This window comes from Rhinopithecus roxellana, chromosome 18 (assembly GCF_007565055.1).
Source record: "Rhinopithecus roxellana isolate Shanxi Qingling chromosome 18, ASM756505v1, whole genome shotgun sequence".
Classification (NCBI taxonomy): Eukaryota; Metazoa; Chordata; class Mammalia; order Primates; family Cercopithecidae; genus Rhinopithecus; species Rhinopithecus roxellana.
In genome coordinates this window covers 5885454-5908147 of record NC_044566.1, presented here as the reverse complement: position 1 = coordinate 5908147, position 22694 = coordinate 5885454, and the positions used below count along the sequence as shown (strand labels likewise).

The following is a 22694-nucleotide window of genomic DNA, read 5'->3' as shown; positions in this document are numbered from 1 at the left end:
TTTTATGACTGACAGATTATCTTATTTTATTATTTAATGCATCTCATGTTTTTTCTGAAGGTCTCTATTGAGATAAAGAGATCCAGGGAAAGAAAGGTCAGAGTGCTCGGTAAATGGCCCAGCAAGTGGCGGCTCTGCTGCTCCGTGGGCTGAGTGGGTGGCCCGGGACTGTGACGGCCTCTAAGCGTGTGCTGAAGTTTCAGTGCTCTCCATGGTGGCAGTGCAAGCTTGGAATCCCACTTCAGGTTGTGTTCTTTCTGGCTGAGTTTCAGTTAGTTCATGATCCGTTTAAACCAGAGTGAGTACCTGGAGACCTTGGTGACAAGGACCGTGTGAGCCTGCCCTCCTGCTGGCTGCGAGCCCAGGACCCCTGTGAGGAACCAGGAGCCTCCGTGCTCTCTGATGACCACACTTCCCTCCATCCAGTGCACGGCCGCCATACTGCTTCTCTCACAGTAGGTCCTGGTGGTGACGGTCACATTCAGGACCTGCCCGCACTCCTCCCCCTCCACAAGTGTGACAGGCAGTGTGGTCAGCGAGTTACCCAGGTCAGTGCCATTGCGTGCCCAGCCGCTGAGGAGGCCCCCAGTGCGCGGGATGAGGAGGTGCTCAGCGAAGTCCTTCTCAGGGGTGCACACAGGGAGCCCCGCATTGGGGCACTGGATGGGCCACTCCAGCTCCAGCAGTGACAGGTCATTCTCCCCCGTGTCTGCGTCATACCGCATGTGCACATGGGCACGCATTATCTTGATCATCAGTGGGTCTTGGCTCGTTCTGTTAAAATCTGAAATCATGAACAATCACCAGTTCTTTAATCTGATTTTCAAGGGTGACATAATGCTCAGAAACGAGCTTCTCAGTGAGCCACATGAGGAGGGAGAGACCGACCCTGGAGGACCCGCAGGCTCACTGCCCCATGGTGTGGACACTGTCCGTTTCTGTGGACAGAAAGGCCCACTCACAGATTGCACGATTGCAACCAAGTGCCATGGCCTTTAAGAACAGTCAAGGTTAGTTCTTTTATTTTGGAGTACAGTGAGGTGTGGTGAAATGATTAAAAAGTAGGGAGCAGTGATGTGGAACTTCTCCAGGCCAATCAAACATTGGCTGTTGAGAAGTGGTTTTCAGGTTATTTTGTTGATTGAAAAATATTTAAGGGCCGGGCGCAGTGGCTCACACCTGTAATTCCAGCGCTTTGGCAGGCTGAGGCAGGTGGATCACTTAAGGCCAGAAGTAAAGATCAGCTTTTCCAACATAGCAAAACCCTGTTTCTACTAAAAATACAAAAAATTAGCGGCAGGTGGTGGTGCATGCCTGTAGTCCCAGCTACTCTGAAGGCTGAGGCAGGAGAATCACTTGAAACCAGGAGGTGGAGATTGCAGTAAGCCGAGATCGTGCCACAGCACTCCAGCCTTGGCGACAGAGTGAGACTCTGTCTCAAAAAAAAAAAAAAAAAAATTAAGGATGAAGAGTAAAAACATATTTATGTTGAGGTTCTTCAGAGTCATTATAGAGCATGTTGACAGGTTAATATGGAACTTTGCAGCCTCCTGATGGGGTAGAAACTATTGTGTGTTTGGATAGATAAGGAAATAGGCACATGGTCGGGGGCAGTGACTCACACCTGTAATCCCAGCACTTTGGGAGGCCAAGGCAGGTGGATCACCTGTGGTCAGGAGTTCGAGACCAGCCTGGCCAACATGGTGAAACCCCATTTCTACAAAATTAAAAAGAAATTAGCCGGCCACGGTGGCAGGCGCCTGTAATCCCAGCTACTTGGGAGGCTGAGGCATGAGAATCGCTTGAACCTGGGAGGCGGAGGTTGCAGTGAGCCCAGACTGTGCCACTGCACTCCAGCCTGAGGGATAGAGTGAGACTGTCTCAAAAAAAAAAAAAAAAATAGGCACAGATAAGCCAATGAAAAGGGCACTGTCTCAGCCCAAGGTCTCAACTGCTGAGGGATTCAAGCCCCATTCTTCTGATTTGTAGTCAATTACCCATCTCTTATGCCACAACTGCTCGATTTCAGTGGGAAAAGAAGTCATCCTTAGTAGGCTGTGATTCCCTCCCTTGCCAAGTGTGAGTTAGCACCTGCCCGTCGCGATTTCCTGCCTTGCCGAGTGTGAGTTAGCACCTGCCCGTCGCGATTTCCTGCCTTGCCGAGTGTGAGTTAGCACCTGCCCGTCGCGATTTCCTGCCTTGCCGAGTGTGAGTTAGCACCTGCCCGTCGCGATTTCCTGCCTTGCCGAGTGTGAGTTAGCACCTGCCCGTCGCGATTTCCTGCCTTGCCGAGTGTGAGTTAGCACCTGCCCGTCGCGATTTCCTGCCTTGCCGAGTGTGAGTTAGCACCTGCCCGTCGCGATTTCCTGCCTTGCCGAGTGTGAGTTAGCACCTGCCCGTCGCGATTTCCTGCCTTGCCGAGTGTGAGTTAGCACCTGCCCGTCGCGATTTCCTGCCTTGCCGAGTGTGAGTTAGCACCTGCCCATCGCCGGGCCCCGGTGTGTGCTAGGTATTTTGCATGTGCTTCCTGAGTTTATAAGTATCTCAGTTTTATTGAGAGTAAATTCAGTTCTATGTTGCATTAGAAACAAACAGTCCAGTTTTAAATTTTTCATTTCATTCTTACACAGAATAGTGTATTTCTAATGTGGTTTTATAAAAACTCATGATAAAATACTTACATGTTTTTGCACTAATATTCCTTTGTAACAGTGAACATCTTGCTGTTGTCAGTACAAAGTTTTCATGTATTATAACACCACCACAGAAGTCTTTTCCTTCGGCATTTGTTAACTTTACCTTTAAAAATCGAAACAGGCAATAAATAGCTGCTGACAGTTTGCAGGATTAGGGGCAGTAAAGTCTACTGGTTAGGGATATGGACTCCAAAGGCAGACAGCCGTATTTGAATCTTGCCCCAGCACTCAAATGGCTACAGGATTGTTAGCAAATTGCTGACAATCTAAGCTTTTATTTGCTCAGGGATTAAATGGGGCCGGCACTTCCCCTTTCGGCCCAGGTGAGGTAACAGTGATCAGATTTACGCTCCCACCTGAAGCAAAACATGGACAAAATCTGTGGAATGATGGTTTTCAGGGACTGTAATCCCCAAGAAACAACTGTCTCAGCTACTGTCCAGAGTTTCCCTGGTACAGGGCAAGACAGGGCATCTCAGTTGGAGCCCCGCCAACTCGCTAAATTGAAGAGAGAAAGCTGAGAGCCCAGCGAGGCCACAGTGCCTGCAGTTTGCAGAACAGAGTCCTGCAGAGGAGAGAGCTTGGTAGAGAATGCTGGAGGATGGCCACATGCCTAGCAGTTTTCAGCAGAGCAGTGGTGATCACATGTGCACGTGGAGACTAATAATGGCCAGGAAAGAACCACTCAGGAGGGTGCGCGGGACCCGTGCTAGACACTCACACAGGCTGGGAATAGCGATTCCACCAGCTGAGTTAAAACATCCCTGACTCGGGGGCACGGGGCAGGATGCACAGAAGGGTTTCACTTCAGTACTCAGAATAACTCTAGACTGAGCGCTGCCCTGGTCCTACTGACAAATCTTAAGAGCAGTATGCCAAAGGATGAAAGTATTTCCAACTTAACTGGGTCCCAGGACAATATCCAAGTGTATGTATAGAGCACAAAATAATCAGCACCTAACAAGATAAAATTCACAATGTCTGGAAATCCATTACGGATCACCAGGCATACAAACATACAGGAAAATGTGACCCGTAATGAGAATCTCCCAAAACTGAGTCAGCATTGACAGATATTAGTAGACAAGGACAATTAAACAGTGATTTTAACTATAGTCCAAATATTCAAAAAGTTAAGTAGAGACAAAAATATGTATTTTTAAAAGCCTAAATTAAATTTTTGGATGACAGCTACAATGTATGAGGTTAAACATCCCCTGACCAGGATGAATGGAAGATTAGACATTGCAAAAGAACAGATCGATGACCTTGAAGGCATCACAACAGAAACTATCAGAAGTAAAATACGGAAAGAAAGGAGATTTTTGAAAAACAAACAGACCATCTCTGAGCTATGGAATTTCAAACAGCTTAAGATACATGTAATTAGATTCCCAAAAAAGAGCAGGGAGAAGGAGGAGAGAAAGAAAATCTCTGAAAATGATGGGCCAGTCGGGCACGGTGGCTCATGCCTGTAATCCCAGCACTTTGGGAGGCAGAGGTGGAAGGATTGCTTGAGCCCACGAGTTTGAGACCAGCCTGAGCAACATAGCAAGACCCCATCTTTACATGAAATTTAAAAATTAGCTGTGCGTGGTGGTGCTGCACACCTGCGGTCCCAGCTACTCGAGAGGCTGAGGTGGGAGGATCAGCTGAACCCAGGAGGTTGAGGCTGCAGTGAGCCGTGATCACACTCCAGCCCAAGCAACAGAGTGAGACCCTGTCAAAAAAAAAAAAAAAAAAAGAAAGAAAATCATGACCAAATATTTTTCAAATTTGACAAACACTATTAGCCCACAAATCCAAGAATCTCAACAAACCCTATACGTGAGAAACATGAAGAAAACAATAAAGATACAGTATAAACTCAAAATCCATGATAGAGGAACTCTTAGAAAGTTAAGATTAAAAAGCATTTAAAACCTTAAAAGTGCCATGGGAAAGAACATGTGAGGAATAGCAGCAGGGTGACAGGAGCCGTCTTGTGGCATGAAGCAGACAGGAAGGCCGTGGGGCAGGCCCAAGTGCAGAGAGGAGAGGACTGCTGCCGGCCGGGGGCTCTGCACCAGACGCAGTGCCTTTCACAGATGAAGGTGAACAAAGACGTCTCCAGACAAACACAAGAAGGCCTCTTCCCCAGACGCCTCACAGCACAGCAGATATCAAAGGGATCCTTTAGGCAGGAGGAAAATGATACCAGAGGGAGGCCTGGATCTACACAGAGCAGCAAGGAATACTGGAACAGGTTATGACATCCCATTAAATATTTATCCACATTCCAGTATGTATGTAAGTTTTTTTTCTTATTCTTTAAACTTCTTTACAAGATACTGTTTAAGCAAAAATAATGGAAGTATAGAGTGGCATTTATAACATCTCTGGATGTGAGACCTATTCCAAAAACAGCACCCAGGTCCGGAGGGGAGGAATGGGGCTTGATTGCTGCAAGGACTCACGCTACAGCGAGCGGATGTGGCGTCGGCGAAGGTGGAGTGGACTGTGCTACGGTAAAGATGTATTCTCCAAACTGGGAAGCAACCACCAACAGAGAACCAGAGATGGTAAACCAACAAAGGAGCGAAAACAGAATCCTAACAATGTATAGTTAATCTAACAGAAGGCAGAAAAAGGGGAAAAGAACAGATGAGAAAAAAAATAGCAAGATGATAGCTTTAATCCTAAACATATCAGCAATCATAATAAATGTAAAATGGCCTAAACAGCCCAATTAAAGGGCAGAGATTTTTCAGCCTGGATATAAATGAAAGCCAATTATATACCACATATAAAACATGTACCTTATTCATTTTTTAAACATGTACTTTATAAAAATACAAATAGGTTAAAAGTAGAAGATTGGAAAAAGATAAATAATGCTAACACTAATCATTAGAAAGCTAAAGTGTCTATATCAGTATCAGACAAAGGGGATTTTAGAGCAAATAATATTTTCAGGGATGCAAAAGGAGAAAACAAGTTATTTGAAGGATTAAATGAAATAAAGCTGTACCCATGTAGTACTGGCCCTGGAAGTGTTAAAAGTGTTACAATTTTCAACAGCCTGATAAAATACAAAATGCTGGGCAAAGTAAAAAAGAGTTTTCAACTTTACCGTGGCATCGTTCCTGGAACTCTTTATGTGTTTATGAGTAATAGCTGCCACTTGTTGAATACCTACCATAAGTCAAGAACATTCTCTGTAATCCTCACTGCAACTCTGGGGGTGAGAGCCTCACTTTAAAAGGGATAAAACAGGCCGGGCGCGGTGGCTCAAGCCTGTAATCCTAGCACTTTGGGAGGCCGAGACAGGCGGATCACAAGGTCAGGAGATCGAGACCATCCTGGGTAACACGGTGAAACCCCGTCTCTACTAAAAAATACAAAAAAAACTAGCCGGGCAAGGTGGCGGGCGCCTGTAGTCCCAGCTACTCGGGAGGCTGAGGCAGGAGAATGGCGTAAACCCGGGAGGCGGAGCTTGCAGTGAGCTGAGATCCGGCCACTGCACTCCAGCCTGGGTGACAGAGCGAGACTCCGTCTCAAAAAAAAAAAAAAAAAAAAAAAAAAAAGGATAAAACCAAGCTCGAGAGAAGGCAGCACTTATGCCATCAGTCTGCCAGACTTTTAGTAAAATTTCTTTGCTAGGATATAAGAAACAAGGAAGTTCTAAAAATAATCTTCAACCCTATATCCTGCTAGGTCATTTAATTATTCTCCTTTTCAAAGTTTGTTTTCGGGAAATTTCATATATTCAGTTAAATAACTTCAGAACAATGTATAATACTGGAGTAAAAATCTAATAGTATGTAGCCTGCCTAAGTCAATAATGTCCTGTGTCTTAAACACACCAGCTGTGTTTAGAGAATGCCACCTCCTCGGTTATATGGCTCTTAGCCTTGCCGGTATGAGTGCTACAGTTGCAGACTAGAACCGCACCCTGTCTTCAGTTGGGTAAGCTGGGAAGCTGGAGACAGCCTGCAGGTGGTAGAGCCAGACCCTGTCACCACCTATGGAGGACCACTGCACTCTGGGCCTCCCAGGTACCGACCCTCAGCTCACTCATGGGGCAGACAGCGATAGGAAGAACTATTTTAGAAAGCTTGGGGAGGAAAGATGAGAACAGATTGAGAGGAAGTTTACGAAGCTGGTGATAGACCATTCCCGCTTCCATCCCCGCCTTCCATCACTCTGTCTGCTTTGCCTCCCTTCGGTCTCTTCCTTTCCACCCTGGAGCTGGGTGGCTTCAAGTCCTTGAGCTCCATCCTGTTCTCTCCCAGTCTACACAGCTGCTAGAGGGGGCTGGGCAGAGCTATCTTGTAAGAATCAGGTGAAACTGAAGCATGTTACACACAGAAACTTCAGGGGCTTGTTGCTCACAGGCCCTCACGAAGGGGGCCTCTGAGGCTGTGCCATCCACACGGCCGCCACACCCAGGTACAGATGTGGACATGAGGGCTGCACCTCAGTGTGAATTCACCCCAGATTCCAAAGATTCAGTGTAAAGGAAAAAGGCAAATGCCTCAATAATGTTTATATTCATTACATGGTGAAGTAGTGACACATATTGGGTTAAATAAAATATATTATCAAAATTAATGCCACACGCTTTTACTTATTGTGGCTACTAGAAAATTTTACGTGGTTTACATTGCGTTTCTGTTGGACAAGGCTGTTTTGAAGGATGTACTCAGGCAGAAGGAGATAATAGTGTTAGAGGTGTGAAAGGCAAGGAAAGTGGGAAATGAGGTAAGTAAATCAAAGCCAGTGTTGGTGGCGTAAAACCATAATAATAAAAATCGTAATATCCATTTTGTGAAGCTATACAGAAAGCAAGAAAAGAATAAAATACTGGCCAGACAGCAAATGGACCGAGAATGAGGTGCTGGGAATTAGCCTGAGGAGGGAGAAATAGCCGACTTTACATGTGCTGAATATGGATGTTTATGTGTCAAGAGTGACCATTAAATAAACAAAGTGAAGATGAGGCTAGGCATGGAGGCTCATGCCTGTAGTCCCAGCACTTTGGGAGGCTGAGGCGGGTGGGTCACTTGAGGTCAGGCATTCGAGACCATCCTGTCCAATATGGTAAAACCCCGTCTCTACTAAAAAGATAAAAATCAGGCCGGGCGCGGTGGCTCAAGCCTGTAATCCCAGCACTTTGGGAGGCCGAGACGGGCGGATCACGAGGTCAGGAGATCGAGACCATCCTGGCTAACACGGTGAAATCCTGTCTCTACTAAAAATACAAAAAACTAGCCGGGCGACGTGGCAGGCGCCTGTAGTCCCAGCTACTCGGGAGACTGAGGCAGGAGAATGGCGTAACCCGGGAGGTGGAGCTTGCAATGAGCTGAGATCCGGCCACTGCACTCCAGCCTGCGTGACAGAGCGAGACTCCGTCTCAAAAAAAAAAAAAAAAAAAAAAAAAGATAAAAATCAGCCGAACGTGGTGGCGCATGCCTGTAATCCGAGCTACTCAGGAGGCTGAGGCAGGAGAAGCGCTTGAGCCCAGGAGGCAGAGGTTGCAGTGAGCCGGGACTGGACCACTGCACTTCAGGCTGGTTGACAGATCGAGACTCCATCTCAAAAGAAAACAGAACAAACCAAAAAAACTCCCCAAAACAAGTGAATGGTTAAGTTCTAAATCAGCCAAGGAAGGGAAAAGGAGGAGAACAAAAATGAATGCCAAACCAGAGAAATTTAGTGAGCAAAATAACAAAGCTAGAATGCCAGCCAGGCCAGCAGTCGAGAGCAGAGTCGGTGCCTGAGCTGGTGCTCGAGCTGCCGCTCAGCCGCTCTGTGGCAACACCCAGGTCCCCAGGTTGGGGCAGCCCATCGCTGAAGCATTTCCCAGGCGTGCTGTGACTTCAAGATGCTTATGTTCTGAGAAAAATGACATTGGTAACAGTTGGGAACTGCAGAGGAAAGGTTTGGGGGCTGTAAATAATACTATCCTTTTGTATTTGGGGCAAGCAATGAAGACAGCTGAAGTTATGAACTTGGCATTAGAAAATACTTTGAAGTGTGAATAGAGGTTAGTCAATGCAGTCAATAATAGCCCATCGAAGTCAGGATGACTGATTCACTTAGTTGTTACATTTCTATTTAGGAAATGACGTAAAGTGAAAGTCATAACAATAAATTGAAGCACGCAGAGAGCTCTCTGTTACCTGCCACGGGAGGTCCTGTAGATCCAGTGCACGCTTCTCGGAGGTCAGCACCCCGCAGGCACACTGGTCTGCATTTGCAGCAGCAACATGAGAATAAAAATCAGCGCCTTCCCAGTGAATATCAGACTCTGTCTATGGTGTTAACCATTGCATAATTCCGGCTGTGGTACTAACCATTATAATCGTATCCTTAATGCTGATGAATGTGCAATAATTCACACAGACACGCAGACTGGAGTTAAACCACCCCCCACAGCGCTCATGGTTTAGCTCAGAGTGGTCTGAGCAAGCACAAGTGACAGAAACTGCACTTTCTAGCATTGCCATTGCTCCAGCATGGAGATGCGGACCACCTTCTGAGTCGTGGCAACTCCTTATCACAAATCTGTGGGCTTCACCCAGTACTACGAAGAAGGGAGGAGGATGTGGACAGGGTCACTGGCACTGGAAGCTGGAGGCTGCTGTGGTCTGAGCACTCACCGTGGGGAACGCACTGTTTGCGGTCCTCACCAAGCCTGTAGCCTTGAGCACAGCTGCACGTGTAGGATTCCTGTCCCGGGAGGCAGAAGTGTTGACACCCATCAGTCCGCTCCAGGTGACATTCATTTTTAGCTGAAAAGGAAAAAAAAAAAAAGAGAGAGACCAGAAATGCTGCCTTGGAAACAGGCATTTGATCACAGCCTTGCACACAGAGTTCTGGTGTTTTGGTCCATGTGTCCTCATTCTCTTCAGACCGTTGCCCTTTGTGTCAGTGTTTGCCACACTTCCATATTTCAGGAATGTGCATATTAAACAAAGACTCCATGAGTGAGGCCGGGCGCAGTGGCTCACATCTGTAATCCCAGCGCTTTGGGAGGCCAAGGTGGGTGGATCGCGAGGTCAGGAGATGGAGACCATCCTGGCTAACACGGTGAAATCCTGGCTCTACTAAAAATACAAAAATGAGCCTGTCGTGGTGGCAGGTGCCTGTCGTCCCAGCTACTCGGGGGGCTGAGGCAGGAGAATGGCGTGAACCTGGGAGGCGGAGCTTGCAGTGAGCTGAGATCATGCCGCTACACTCCAGCCTGGGAGACAGAGCAAGACTCTGTCAAAAAAATAAATAAAATTTTTAAAAAAGACTCCATGAGTGACGGCACTTCCATTTGTCCTTAGAAAATGTGGCCCTGGATGTATTTCCACGTGGACTATAACCCACGCGCCTGTTCTCCCTGCTGGCTTGCATTGGCTGTTCCCTTTAATGTGCTGCTTTGAGGAGGGGTCGTGGGATGGGAGGGGTTAGTGAGACATCAGTGCTGGCCGAGCAGCTGGGATGGGGGCTTTCCACCCAGACGGAGGAGATTAAGAAAGGGGCAGGTGGGTGAAGGTCAAAGCCCCCTTTGGTGCGTGGTAAATTTGGGATGTCTGTGAAGGCACTAGCTGAGGCATCAAGGAGGCAGATGGAGCAGAAATCCAGATTTCAGAGGAGAAGGCTGGGCTGGAAGGAAGGTTTTTCCCCAGAGAAACGGGCTCCCAGTTGACCAGTGGTGCTGAGAACGGAGCACACTTGTTGGCTGTAGTTGGCGATTGTGGACACTGACATTTGGCGGGTATTTAAGGCTATTTGTTTATGTGCTTTTCGTCTTCCTGGTCTGCAGTCTCCCACTGGGGTAGGTCCAGCCCTGAGGATGCCTGTGTGTGACCCCCAGCCTGTGAGCAGATTGTGAATGGTGGAGGCGGGGGTGGGGAGGAGAGGGGGCCCATGCCATGAAAAGTATGGGGGACATGTCTGGAAGGGGCAGCTCAGAATTCTGCCAGCCCCGCCGGGTGTCGTTTCCGGAGGAGAATCTGGTTGGGATGAGAGGAATCCACTGGGGTGAGCCAAATTGTGGTTCACACAGGCACCTTCGTGTCTACACCCCAGGAGGGGCCCACTGGGACCCTGCCTGAGGATGTGAGGCCCACCTGCCCAGGGAGGCCCTGGGGGAAGGGGACGGCCGGGGCCTCACCCAGCTCGCAGTTGCTGCCCTCATAGCCGGGGGAGCAGGTGCAGGTGTAGCCCCAGATGCTGTCCTGACAAGATCCGTTGTGGAGGCAGGGCTGGGAGATGCACGGGGAGCCACCTGCAGGAGGAGGGTGGGGGTTGGGGTGGTGGTGACAGGAACAGGGACCTGAGCAGGAGGAGGGTGGGGGTGGTGACAGGAACGAGGACCTGAGCAGGAGGAGGATGGAGTGGGGGGTGGCAGCAGGGACAGGGACCTGAGCACCTGAGCAGGAGGAGGGTGGAGTGACAGGAATGGGGACCTAAGCAGGAGGAGGACAGAGTGGAGCAGGGATGGGGACCTGAGCAGGAGGAGGATGGGGGAGGCGGCAGGGATGGGGACCTGAGCAGGAGGAGGATAGGGGGAGGTGGCAGAGATGGGGACCTGAGCAGGAGGAGGCTGGGGGGCAGGGGGTGGCAGGAACGGGGACTGAGCCCACTCGTGCTGCTCCCCATGCTGTCGCCTGGCCCCCAGGATACTCCTGCTCAGAACATAGGGCTGGCTGCTGGTGCCTCCTGCTCTGCTGGGCACCCTTTCTTCCTCTGCATGTGGCCTGCTCTGTCCCGCCCGGTCAGCCCTTCTCTGGCCTCCCGGGCCTCTCCCGCTTCCTTCTGTGCCAAGTTGTCCCCATGCTTGTCTGGTGGTGGCTGCAGCTCTTTGCTGACTCATTCCCAGGCCTCCCCCAGCCCTGTGGGTCTCCGTCTGCGTCACTTCTGTCCCATGCTCTTCTGCAGTTGCCCACCTAGAACTCCTCCCTTGGGAGGAGTCCCGCAACCAAAGTCTCCATGGGGGCCATCACTTTCCAAAATTTGAGACGGGTTCTGACCCTGCTGCAGCATGAGGCTCCCCAGGAGCCAGGAGCCCAGGAGCCCAGGAGCCAGGAGCCCAGGAGCCCAGGTGCCCAGGAACCAGGAGCCAGGAGCCCTGGAGCCCAGGAGTCAGGAGCCCTGGAGCCAGTAGCCCTGGAGCCCAGGAGCCCAGGAGCCCAGGAGCCAGGAGCCCAGGAGTCAGGAGCCCTGGAGCCCAGGAGCCCAGGTGCCCAGGAGCCCAGGAGCCCAGGAACCAGGTGCCCAGGAGTCCAGGTGCCCAGGAGCCAGGAGCCCTGGAGCCCAGGAGCCAGGAGCTCAGGAGCTCAGGAGCCCAAGAGCCCAGGAGCCCAGGAGCCCAGGATCCCAGGAACCAGGAGCCCAGGTACCCAGGTGCCCAGGAGCCAGGAGCCAGTAGCCCTGGAGCCCAGGAGCCCAGGAACCAGGAGCCCAGGAGCCAGGCAGCTGGAGGAGCCCAGGAGCCAGGCAGCTGGAGGAGCCCAGGAGCCAGGAGCCCAGGAGCCAGGTGGATGGAGGAGCTGCTCTCGGGGGGCCTCCTGGCCTGTGGCCTGTGTCCCAGCGTGCCCAGAAACTACCCAGACGCTGGGCAAGACAAACTGGCCGCTGCCTGTGGCCCTGGGGGAAGAGCCCGGGGGCTTCCTGACCTGGTCCTTGGGTAGAGTCCGAGCTGCGCCCTTCCCTGGAGAGACATCATGGGTTCTGGAGCCAAAGGCTTGGCATCCGCTGACCTAGGGTCATGAAGCGTCCTAAGCCCACCCCTCACCTCATCCCGAGGAATTAATACTTCTGAGGAGGTGGAGGAAACCGCTTACCCTTATATCGTCTCCAGAATTCATCCTTTAGAATTAAAACATAAAAATGTTACAAATGGGACATTTGTTTTTCTATATTCTTTCCTGTAGATGAACTTGCAGGTAAGAAAATGTTGATTTTATTCACCTAACAGGACAATAGTGTTTGAAACAGTGTACAGTTGTCCTGTTCTACAGCCTAATTGTTTATGTTAAATGTGTAGTAACTAGATGTATCTGTAAGATAAATTACTCAACATGTGCTTACCACCACGTATTTGAGGAAAGCCGGAGTCTGTGACGTGGCACAAACCCGCCACACGCAGCTCCTAATGTGGCCCTTCCCTCCTAGGGCCAATCTCCACGCCACCCTCCACAAAAGCATGTGATACAGAAGTCACATCACCTTTTCACTTTTTATAAACCGAGTTGAATTTTAAAGCTATGTACCTGTGTAGGGAGTGGGGATGCTTAGTTTGGAGTAGGAGTATCTAAAATTAGGAGAATTATTCAGACTTGAAGCCTAGAAAGAAAATGTATAAAAAATGGCATATCCCAAGATCATATTTGGACTTCTAACAACTTGAATAATGTCATAAGTAGTAAATGAAAACAATTTTCTGTACCAGGAAGTTTGAAAAATGAAATTTAGGGCAAAATACTTTGAAAAATTTTTACACTTTTCACATGCCTTTAGGATTTCTCTGAGTTGTATTAAAAATCGTCTATTTCAGAAGAGTTATAGATAGGTATTTAAGAAACTAGAATTTTAAAAACATTAAAAATTATACTAGAGAAACAGGTCAACATTTAATTTAGAATCAATTTTAGACTGGGCGCGGTGGCTCGCGCCTGTAATCCCAGCACTTTGGGAGGCCGAGGTGGGTGGATCATGAGGTCAGGAGATGGAGACCATCCTGGCCAACATGGTGAAACCCCGTCTCTACTAAAAATACAAAAAAAAATTAGCCAGGCGTGGTGTCAGGCACCTGTAGTCCCAGCTACTCGGGAGGCTGAGGCAGGAGAATCACTTGAACACGGGAGGCGGAGCTTGCAGTGAGCCAAGATCACACCACTGCACTCCAGCCTGGGCCACAGAGTGAGACTCTGTCTCAAAAAAATACAAAAAATAAATAAATAAAATAGCAAATTCTTACTTGTGTTATTTAGAGCATACACACAGTCACATGTGAAGCAAATCATTTATGTAATCCCAAGCATGGATTATGATTTTCTTACTATGTGGCATCCCAGAGAGGACGTTTCTGTTTTCAAGTTTTTTTTAAGGTCTCCATTAAAAGCATGAAATTCTCTGAAAGTCACCGCAAGCTGGGCGGCATGTGTGTGGGACTGTCTGATCAGTATGTGGGCCTTGTCTGACCTGAGGAAAGTCCAGTGGGGTCTGAGCTGACTTCCGGCCGCACTCACCTGCTGTAGGGAAGGGTGGATCAGTGGGTGGATTAAGTCACTTTCCTAAATTGTTTCCTCATCTGTAGAACTGGGATTGTGTCAACCTCATCGGTAAGTAAATAGGCTAATTAATTAAGCTGAATCTCTGAGAAGTGGTGCTTCCCTGGGTCAGCAGAAATCTAAATAACGAGGCAGCCTGTGGTTCGTGGTGGGGGGGTACGTACAGTGACTACTTCATTTTCAAACACTTCTCTTGCTTCTTCATAGGCACAGATTTCTTCATAACATTCTTTTTCCAAGTTTCCCTCGAAGAGTTCTTCCAGGAGATAGGAGCCCGCACGCTTCCACCTCACCAGAACGTCGTTTGCTTTGGAGGCCGGGAGAAGTACTACAGACAAGACAAGACGACAGGTGACTGGGAGCACCCAGGGCCCTGCTTTCCAGAACTGCCTGGCTTCCGCCCCAGCCAGCCGCCAGCCCCTGCCCCCTCGGTCTCCACAGCCTCTCAGCCTGCGAGGGCCTCAGGACCACCCCGCCACCCCCTCCCCCGAGGTAGGCAAGCACTTCATCCTCTGGGCGAATGGACCAGCCCCGGGATCCGTGCAGATACACTAAGGGTCTGCAGAGAGGCCACGGGCCTCAGTCGGGAAAGTGAAGGAGGGAGGGCTCCAACTGGGTTTTGGGTCCCAGTGCGAAGGAAGGCCGAGCTGGGGTCAAAGGTCACTGTGCTGAGAACTGGGGACCAAGAGCCATCAGGTCCTGGGCTGCCTCTGTGCACAGGATTTAACATCTTGATAAAACACAAAGAGAAGAAACTTTGCAGCAGGCTCTGCGATTTCCAGGAGGAGAAGGCAAACCAGTCAGCCCGCGGCAGTCGTTTCGAGAGGCTCTTCCCGCCCAAGGGCCCCAAAGCACGTTCTCTCCCTCTCCCGGAGGGTCAAAGCCCAGGTCCTTCACATCCTCCCTCCCTTTCTCTCAGTGCTGAGGGTTACAGCAGGGACGGCTCAGCTAAGTCCGGCCACGGTAAGTGCTGGGCAGGGCGGTGGGGGTGGGGGTGTCAGCCTCTCAGGTGGGAGACCATGGGGCCAGCGGGAGACCATGGGGCCAGCAGCGACGCTGGGTGTTTGACTTGCAGCTTTCCTGGACGCCTGTGCAGGCAGAGTCAGGATGGAGTCCGCGTCTGTTCCTCCAGCAAAGCGGCTGGTGGTAGAAGGGTGGCAGGCGGGCAGGGTGGCTGCTCCCTGGCTGTGTCTCCTGACTCAAGACTGAGCACTCCTGGCCAGCCTGGCCAAGGCACTCTCTGCCCACATTGCAGTCGGGGCTCGGCCTGCCCCACCCCCTCCCCCCTGTCCAATGCCCAGCCCAGGCCTGGGACCCCCCCTCCTCCCCCCTCCCCGCTCCCCGGCCTTTCCCCACCGAATCTCCTGCACACACGCTTCTTTCCATTTGGGCATCTCTTGGGAGGACCCCAAGTGACACCATCATGTCCCAAATACTTGTCACCAAATGATAAAGACCTAAACGGCTTTTTCAGGGGAATTAAGACAAGTCTGGGCACTCAGGGCTCCTCCGGCTCCTGGGAAAAGTGTCATCTACAAATCCACCGTGGACTGAATCAAGGACACAGCACAGGCACAACAGACAGGTAAGCCAGACGCCTACCTGAGGGCTCCGCACGCTGGAGGGCGAGGACCAGGACCAGGCCCTGGAGCAGCGGGATGCAGCCTGCCATTCCCACCCGCAGCACTGGGACAGGGCTGCAAACACAGCCAAAGTCCAGGCTGGGGGAGGTGCTGGCAGCAGGAGCCTCGGGGCATGACCTGCGCAGCTGTGTGCTTCCCTCCTGATGTTTTCTGTTTGAGGCCAGGCAGAGAAATGAACAGTGAAGGCTCAGAGGGCCCTGGGAGATATTTAGGGAGACAGAGAATGGAGGGTAAAGGCAGCAGGTGCAAGGTGGAAGGTGACACCCATGCCGTGTGTAGTGAGTTGGAGGTGAGACAGGCACAGCCCCAGCCTGGGGACACAGCAGTGGGTGGGACAGACAAAGTCACAATGCAGCTTATATTCTAAGTGTATGTGGAATACACAGGAAGGAACGAGGGAAAGAAAAAGGAGGGAGTGAGGGAGAGAAGGATGGAGGATGGAAGGAAGGAAGGGGAGAAAAGGAAGGGAGGGAGGGAGGAGGGAGAAAGGGGGGAAGGGCCAAACGGTGTCTGTCACTACAGCTCAGCACCATTGTATCAGAGGCAGCACAGGCAATCTTGAATGAACACTTGGTTTTGTGCCAATAAAGCTTTATTTATAAGAGCTATTAAGGGGCCAGATTTGGCCCTAGGGTTGTAGTTTGCTGCTTTCAGATGTAGGCCCTTTGTATTAGTCCCTTCTCACACTGTTATGAAGAAATACCCAAGACCGGGTAATTTAAGAAAAGAGGTTTAGTTGACTCCCAGTTCCACATGGCTGGGGAGGCCTCAGGAAACTTACAATTACAGCAGAAGGCACCTCTTCACAGGGTGGCAGCAGAGAGAACGAGTGCAAGCAGCAGAAATGCCAGATGCTTATAAAACCATCGAATCTCATGAGACTCACTCACTGTCCCAAGAACAGCATGGCAGAAACCACCCCCATGGTCCAATCACCTCCCACCGGGTCCCTCCCTCGACATGTGGGGATTATAGGAATTACAATTCAAGACAAGATTTGGGTGGAGACACAGCCAAACCGTATCAGCACTTGAAGCCTGAGGTAAGAACCTGGTGTTTCATTTCTACTGTGTTGGGAAGATATTGGAGGGAACAGGAATTGACATGGAAAGATTTGTGCTCTGAAGTGATCCCTGTGGCTGCTGTGTGAACAGAACATTCCAGAGAAGTCAAAAGGGAGGCTGCTGGCTAGTCTAGGACGGGGCGAGGGTGCAGCCATGCAGCGGGAAGCATGTTTGCAGTCTGGATGCTTCATGAAGGGGAAGCTGATGGGATTCGTGATGAATTGGGTCGGGCAGCATGGCTTCAAGGTTTGGGCTGAGCGATTGGGAGGATGGCAGTGCATGTGCTGAAATGGCCAAGCTCCAGGAGGGCAGAGGGAAGCAAGGTTTGGAGAATTTGAGGTGTCTGTGAGAAGTCCAGGTAGAGACAGGAGTGGGCATCAGAGAAGCTAGGACTCACCGTGGAGATTCAGGTGGTAACAGATGAAATGATGGCGTTGTCAGCATGTAGATTTTGTTCGATTGAATGATACTCAAAAGTGGCAAAGCTTAATGAAAGGATTCAAATACAATTTTGTTAAAGTGAGAACAGAAGAAAACTAAGAAGCTGACAGCCTTTGATTAAGAGGGCATGCCTGTGAATACACTGAAGTTGTGAAGTTTGCTTTAAAAAGCTGGGAAAAGGAAACAAAGTTTATCTTTAGTGAGTGAGCTAAAATAATTTGAAAGCCGGAAATTGACTGTATAGGATAGATCTTGGGTGGATTGCACCAGACTGGTAATCTACTTGGCCTTCTCTTAAGAAAAGGTGCCTTTTTTTGTGAAAATATATTCCCACATGGAGATTTACATACTTTAAAAATACTTCTGCGGATAATTTTTAATTTTTTTTTTGAGGCGGAGTCTCGCTCCGTCGCCCAGGCTGGAGTGCAGTGGCCAGATCTCAGCTCACTGCAAACTCCGCCTCCCGGGTTTATGCCATTCTCCTGCCTCAGCCTCCCGAGTAGCTGGGACTACAGGCGCCCGCCACCTCGCCCGGCTAGTTTTTTGTATTTTTTAGTAGAGACGGGGTTTCACCGTGTTGGCCAGGATGGTCTCGATCTCCTGACCTCGTGATCCGCTCGTCTCGGCCTCCCAAAGTGCTGGGATTACAGGCGTGAGCCACCGTGCCCAGCCTTCTGTGGATAATTTGAAAACCATCAGTAGCTGCTTAAAAATGGAAAAGCAGACAGGGACATACACGTTTGATCAGTAAGTATTAATTAAGCACATCCTACATGCCTGGCGTGGGTATCTGAGCTACAGGCTCTTCCTGCATGGGCCATGTTAGTCCATTGGGGCTGCGATAACAAAACCCCTTGGAGTGGGTAATTTACAATAAACAGAAACGTAGTTGCCACAGTTCCGGAGGAGGGAAGTCCAAGATCAAGGCACCAGTAGACTCAGTGTCTGGTGGCAGCCCATGGTTCATAGACATGTCCTTGGATGGTGGAAAGGAGGAATGTGGGTGCTCCCTGCAGCCCATGGTTCATAGACGTGTCCTCGGATGGTGGAAGGGAGGAATGTGGGTGCCCCCTGGAGCCCATGGTTCATAGACGTGTCCTCGGATGGTGGAAGGGAGGAATGTGGGTGCTCCCTGGAGCCCATGGTTCATAGACGTGTCCTCGGATGGTGGAAGGGAGGAATGTGGGTGCTCCCTGGAGCCCATGGTTCATAGACGTGTCCTCGGATGGTGGAAGGGAGGAATGTGGGTGCTCCCTGGAGCCTCTTTTGGGAGGGCAGTTGTCCATCCATGAAGGCAGAGCGCCCCCAAGAGGCCCCACCTCCTAGTACTATTGCACAGGGGTTAGGTTTCAACATGAGTTTTGGGGGATGATATGGTTAGGCTCTGTGTCGCCAACCAAATCTCACCTCGAATTGTAATAATCCCCGCAGGTCAAGGGCAGGCCCAGGTGGAGGTAATTGAATCATGGCGGTGGTTTCCTCCGTGCTGTTCTCGTGACAGTGAGTGCATTCGCACGAGAGCTGATGGTTTTATAAGGGGCTTCCCCCTGCGATTGACACTCAGTCTCTCTCCTGCCACCCTGTGAAGAGATGCCTTGTGCCATGATTGTGTTTCCTGAGGCCTCCCCAGCCACGTGGAACTGAGTTGATTAAACTGCTTTTCTTTATAAATTACCCAGTCTCAAGTATTTCTTCCTAGTGGCATGAGGAGACTCAGACAGGAAGGCACCAACATCGAGGCCACAGCTGTGACTGGCCATGTTGTGTGTGGACTGACTGTGTTGTGTGTGGTGATTTAACTTTCTCATCTGTCTTCTCAAAGGTATCACCTTTGGACCCAAAATTCTCCAATAATACATTGTCCAAACATGAAGATTCACCTGGTTCTACTCATCTTCGTCATCTCTCATATGAATCATCTTTCCTCTCTCACCCTCTTCTGTTCTGAAAAACAAACCACCCACCATTGGGAGACTTTTTCCACTGACTGGTTTACTTTCCTTCTGTACACCTGAGGAGAATCTTCCTTCCTTTGGGGTCTTTGTTGTGTCCTTCAGATGTTGGGGTGTCCTCTGTGGGGGTCCCCAGCTTAAATCAACTGACCCCACAACTTTGTATGGAACCTGAAATGAGCAGCCTATGGAGAACCTGGTCATTGAATATTTAGATCTTGCCACAGTCCCTATTTAATCACCTGTTCAATCAACTCCAGGACCTATGTTTTACGTTTCAACATCTCTGAATTGGCCTGTTCCCTACAACAGCTGTGTTCTAATGTCAGCCTGGACGAGGCCCAGTTCTTCCTGAAAGGGTTTGTGCTTTATGTTGCCCCCTGGGGGCACTGCCACTTTGGAATCCCTTTAAATACATTTTTTTTGTGTGTGTGAGTTGTGGGAGGCCGTGTGAATAGTGCAGATTTCTTGCAGAGCTGGGTGGGTTTCTGGCTGGCCTGTGGTTTAGGTTATCTGAGCTTCCCCCTCTTGCCTCCAGGCTGAGCTGCCCACAGCTAATTTGGGTATATGCTCTTTCTCTGAGGTTCATCAATAATGGTGCGTCTTAGATTCGCAGAGTACAGTGTGGTCTAGTCCACTTTGTGGTGCTGTAACAGAATATCTGAGACTGGGTAATTTACAAAGAACAGAAATTTATTTCTTATAGTTCTGGAGGCTGGGACATCCAAGGCCGTCTGGCGAGGGCCTTCTTGCTGTGTCATCCTGTGGTGGAAGGTGGAAGGTGGGGGGGGGGGACGGGGGGCACAGACACATCCATCAGAGCCCTCGTGAATTAACTGAGGCCACCACTGTAAGGGTGGGTTCATTATTCTGGAATAAAATGATGAGTTTGGCCCCTTCCTCTCTTCTCTCTCTCTCTCTCCCTCTCTCTCCCCCTTCCACCTTCCACCTTCCACCATGGCGGGAGGGAGCACTGCCTGGCTCAGGTCTTCCATCCTGACAGGATGCTGCAAGGGCAGGAGTCCTGGCCCCGTGACCTGCCCTGTTTCTGGTCTTTGCTGATGCTGATGTGTTTTAAGAGTCTATGCTTTCCGCCATTTGGACTTGCCTGACTCAGGATCCGGCTTGGCTTAGTCCGTGTGTTGGCAGCCCCCTGCCCTCGGCTCAGCGGGAGGCCGTGTCCCTGGGTTTTGCCATGCTAAAGCCGTGCTTCCCTGGTATAGTTAACAGACCAGTTCTGGGGTGACCCTCTGAGTCTTGAGGGTGTGCAGTTTCTCAGTGCCCTTCCACCAAGGTGGGGTTTCATGGGGGACGCCTGCCCACATCAGTGGTTACCCTGTGGCTGTGGAGTGGGGTGCTTCTAAACGGGAGCTTAACCCCTAGCCCTGCTGAGATGGCTCCATCACAATGATGGGGGGGCCGAGGTCCGCCATCCGCCAGCTGTCCTGGCTGAAGCTCTCATTCCTGCTTCCTCTCCCTCACAGCCTGGGCTGCATGTTCCCGGACAGCAGGCCCATCTCCCCATCCCAGTCCAGCTCTGCCCCACACAGGTTGGTCTCCCAGCACCCACGAGGGCCTCCCTGCCCCACCAGGCCCCCGACACCTGCTCTCACCTGTGTCCTCCAGAGGTGGCCCCCAAAGCTCCCCTTCCTGCCCGGGGGCAGCGGAGGAGTCACTGGAGGAGGCGATGGGGGCAGCGGAGGAGTCACTGGGGGAGGCAATGGGGCTCTCCGCAGGTTCTCTCTCCCCCACTCTTGGGGGGAATCACTTCCCCCGTCTTTGCTCCCCGCCATGAGCGCCTGCTGCTTGTGGTCCTCAGGCTCTCACCTCACACAAGCAGCCGCTTCCGTTATTTCCCGAAACAGAGCTGGGCTTCCCTCAGGGAGTTCTGGGGGGTCTCAGGTCACAGAGTCTCCCCAGGCCCAGGCCCGGCCCATTCTGAGTTAACATGGAGATGACATGGGTTTAACCCACTTGTCTTTACTTATGAAGAAGGAGATGTTCAGGCAGAGAGAAAATCCCCGCCAGGGCAGCACAGGAGCCCACGGAGCTGAGACATTAACACCGAGCACGCCTCCAGGACTGGGGCCTCTCCTCCCGCCGCCTCCCTCCCGAGGCCTCCTCTCACACCTCCCTGGATGAGACCCTATTTCTGGATGGGGCTTCGGCAGATGCTGAGCTGCGACCCCCCAGGCCCTTCTCTCTGCAGCCTCCGGTTTGCTTTCCGTCCTGAGATGGGCACGGGCACCAGGCACCCAGTGTGGCAGGAACCAGGGGTGCAGACAGGGACGGCGATGGTGGGCTTCACTTGTACATTTTTCCCCAGAGTTCTCTCTGGACCCCACTCAACCTTTGATTTCCAGAAATGGGAATCCAAGTCCAGGGTTTACCTCTGGGGCCCTGGGGACCACATTGCTGCCTCGGAAATGCAGCCCAACTGCGTGCTAGTTCCGAGGCAGAAGTCTCTCCTCCAGCAGGGGCTGGCGAGGAGCCCGACAGCTGGCTCCATGGAGAAGGCCTCAGCGTGGGCAGGCCAGGAACGCCCTCCTGCCCACCCCGGGAGACAGGCCCTCCTCGGACCGCTTCTGGGAGGTCGAACACCTGTCCACTTTGATCTTCCCTAACTTCGCAACATCTGTTTACGAACAGTTTTGCCCAGCTCATGACTTTTTGGGGGAGTTTTTGTACTAGAACTGTTGAACTTTGCTTAGGGACATTACACAAGACGCAAACTGCAGGGGCTGTTTGGGAGACACACGGCAGGCCTTGTCTGGAATCTTTGCTGTTTACTCAAGGTTCACTTGGTTTTCATGGCCATTTAACTTGAGGCCTAGGGACAGCGCTGGATGGAGCGGGAAAAGGACTCAACATCTGGACCCGAGGAGAGAAGGAGGAGCCCCCTGCAGCCCCTCCTGCCACACCAGCCCCATTCAGCACCTGAGGTGCTCCAGAAGCTTCCAGAAGCTCCTGGCCAGCTTCACTCCAGAGACTGATTTCAGGGGCCAGGCTGTGGCCTGGATGCAGGCATGCTAAAGCCCCCAGGGGGTTCTAGGGGTGGCCAGGGTGGGGGCCCACTGTGCGAGGTCAGGTCACCGCCTGGTGAGCAGGTCACCCACCCGGGGGATGTTCGCGTGCCCCCACCGTGCAAGCCCAAGCTGGGGTGGGGCCTGGCACCGTGGGGTTGAAGAGCACCCGGTGGTTTAGGTCAATGTAAAACGTCCGCCCCAACAAGAGGCTTTCTGGACGTTTCCCTACCGGGGAGTCTGCGAGTCATAGGCAGTCCCCGGGGAGGTGTCAGTTCCCCAGGGGAACAAGAGAGACCAGGCCAGGTGGGAGGTCTTGGGGAGGACATGCCAGCGTGTGGGCCCCTCCTGATCCCACGGGGCCTGCACAGGCTCCCACCTGCCTCTGGGCGTGACCCAGACATGGGAAGCTGTCCGGGGAAAGGAATGCCCATGGTAGTCACGGCACAGTATCATCCCTGGAGCCTCCATCCTGCCCATCTAGAACTGACTAGAACATTCCCTGGAGGAATCCCCAGCCTAGCTGGGAAGGGCAGGAGCTGGTGTTCCAGACATACTTCACCTTCCCACCCCGACAGGGCGGGAGAAGCCAGGGCAAGGCGGCC

The 22694-nt window shown here is 51.3% G+C and overlaps 1 protein-coding gene and 2 long non-coding RNA genes across 3 annotated transcripts; 2 read left to right on the top strand and 1 right to left on the bottom strand.

Annotated features, from left to right (window-relative positions):
* Positions 1–15651, bottom strand: PROZ (protein Z, vitamin K dependent plasma glycoprotein). The gene is made up of 8 exons (XM_010360067.2): positions 15569–15651; positions 14131–14294; positions 12518–12542; positions 10846–10959; positions 9341–9472; positions 8861–8928; positions 2682–2799; positions 1–784 (listed from the first exon to the last, which is right to left on the bottom strand). The coding sequence occupies exons 1-8, from the start codon at positions 15636–15638 to the stop codon at positions 273–275; spliced, it is 1203 nt and encodes a 400-aa protein (XP_010358369.2). The 5' UTR covers positions 15639–15651; the 3' UTR covers positions 1–272.
* LOC115894592 lies at positions 384–9494 on the top strand. The gene is made up of 2 exons (XR_004054721.1): positions 384–1010; positions 8800–9494. It is a non-coding gene; the product is annotated as an uncharacterized LOC115894592 (long non-coding RNA).
* LOC104659905 lies at positions 13578–16550 on the top strand. The gene is made up of 4 exons (XR_004054720.1): positions 13578–14017; positions 14174–14929; positions 15042–15551; positions 16419–16550. It is a non-coding gene; the product is annotated as an uncharacterized LOC104659905 (long non-coding RNA).
* Positions 16551–22694: the final 6144 nt, after the last annotated feature.

Excerpts from the sequence above, each read along its gene's own strand:
- PROZ (XM_010360067.2), bottom strand. The coding sequence starts at position 15,638 with ATGGCAGGCTGCATCCCGCTGCTCCAGGGCCTGGTCCTGGTCCTCGCC. Across the intron at positions 9,473-10,845 it reads GGGCAGCAACTGCGAGCTGG|CTAAAAATGAATGTCACCTG; the intron begins GTGAGGCCCCGG and ends TTTCCTTTTCAG. Across the intron at positions 785-2,681 it reads GAATATTAGTGCAAAAACAT|ATTTTAACAGAACGAGCCAA; the intron begins GTAAGTATTTTA and ends TCATGATTTCAG.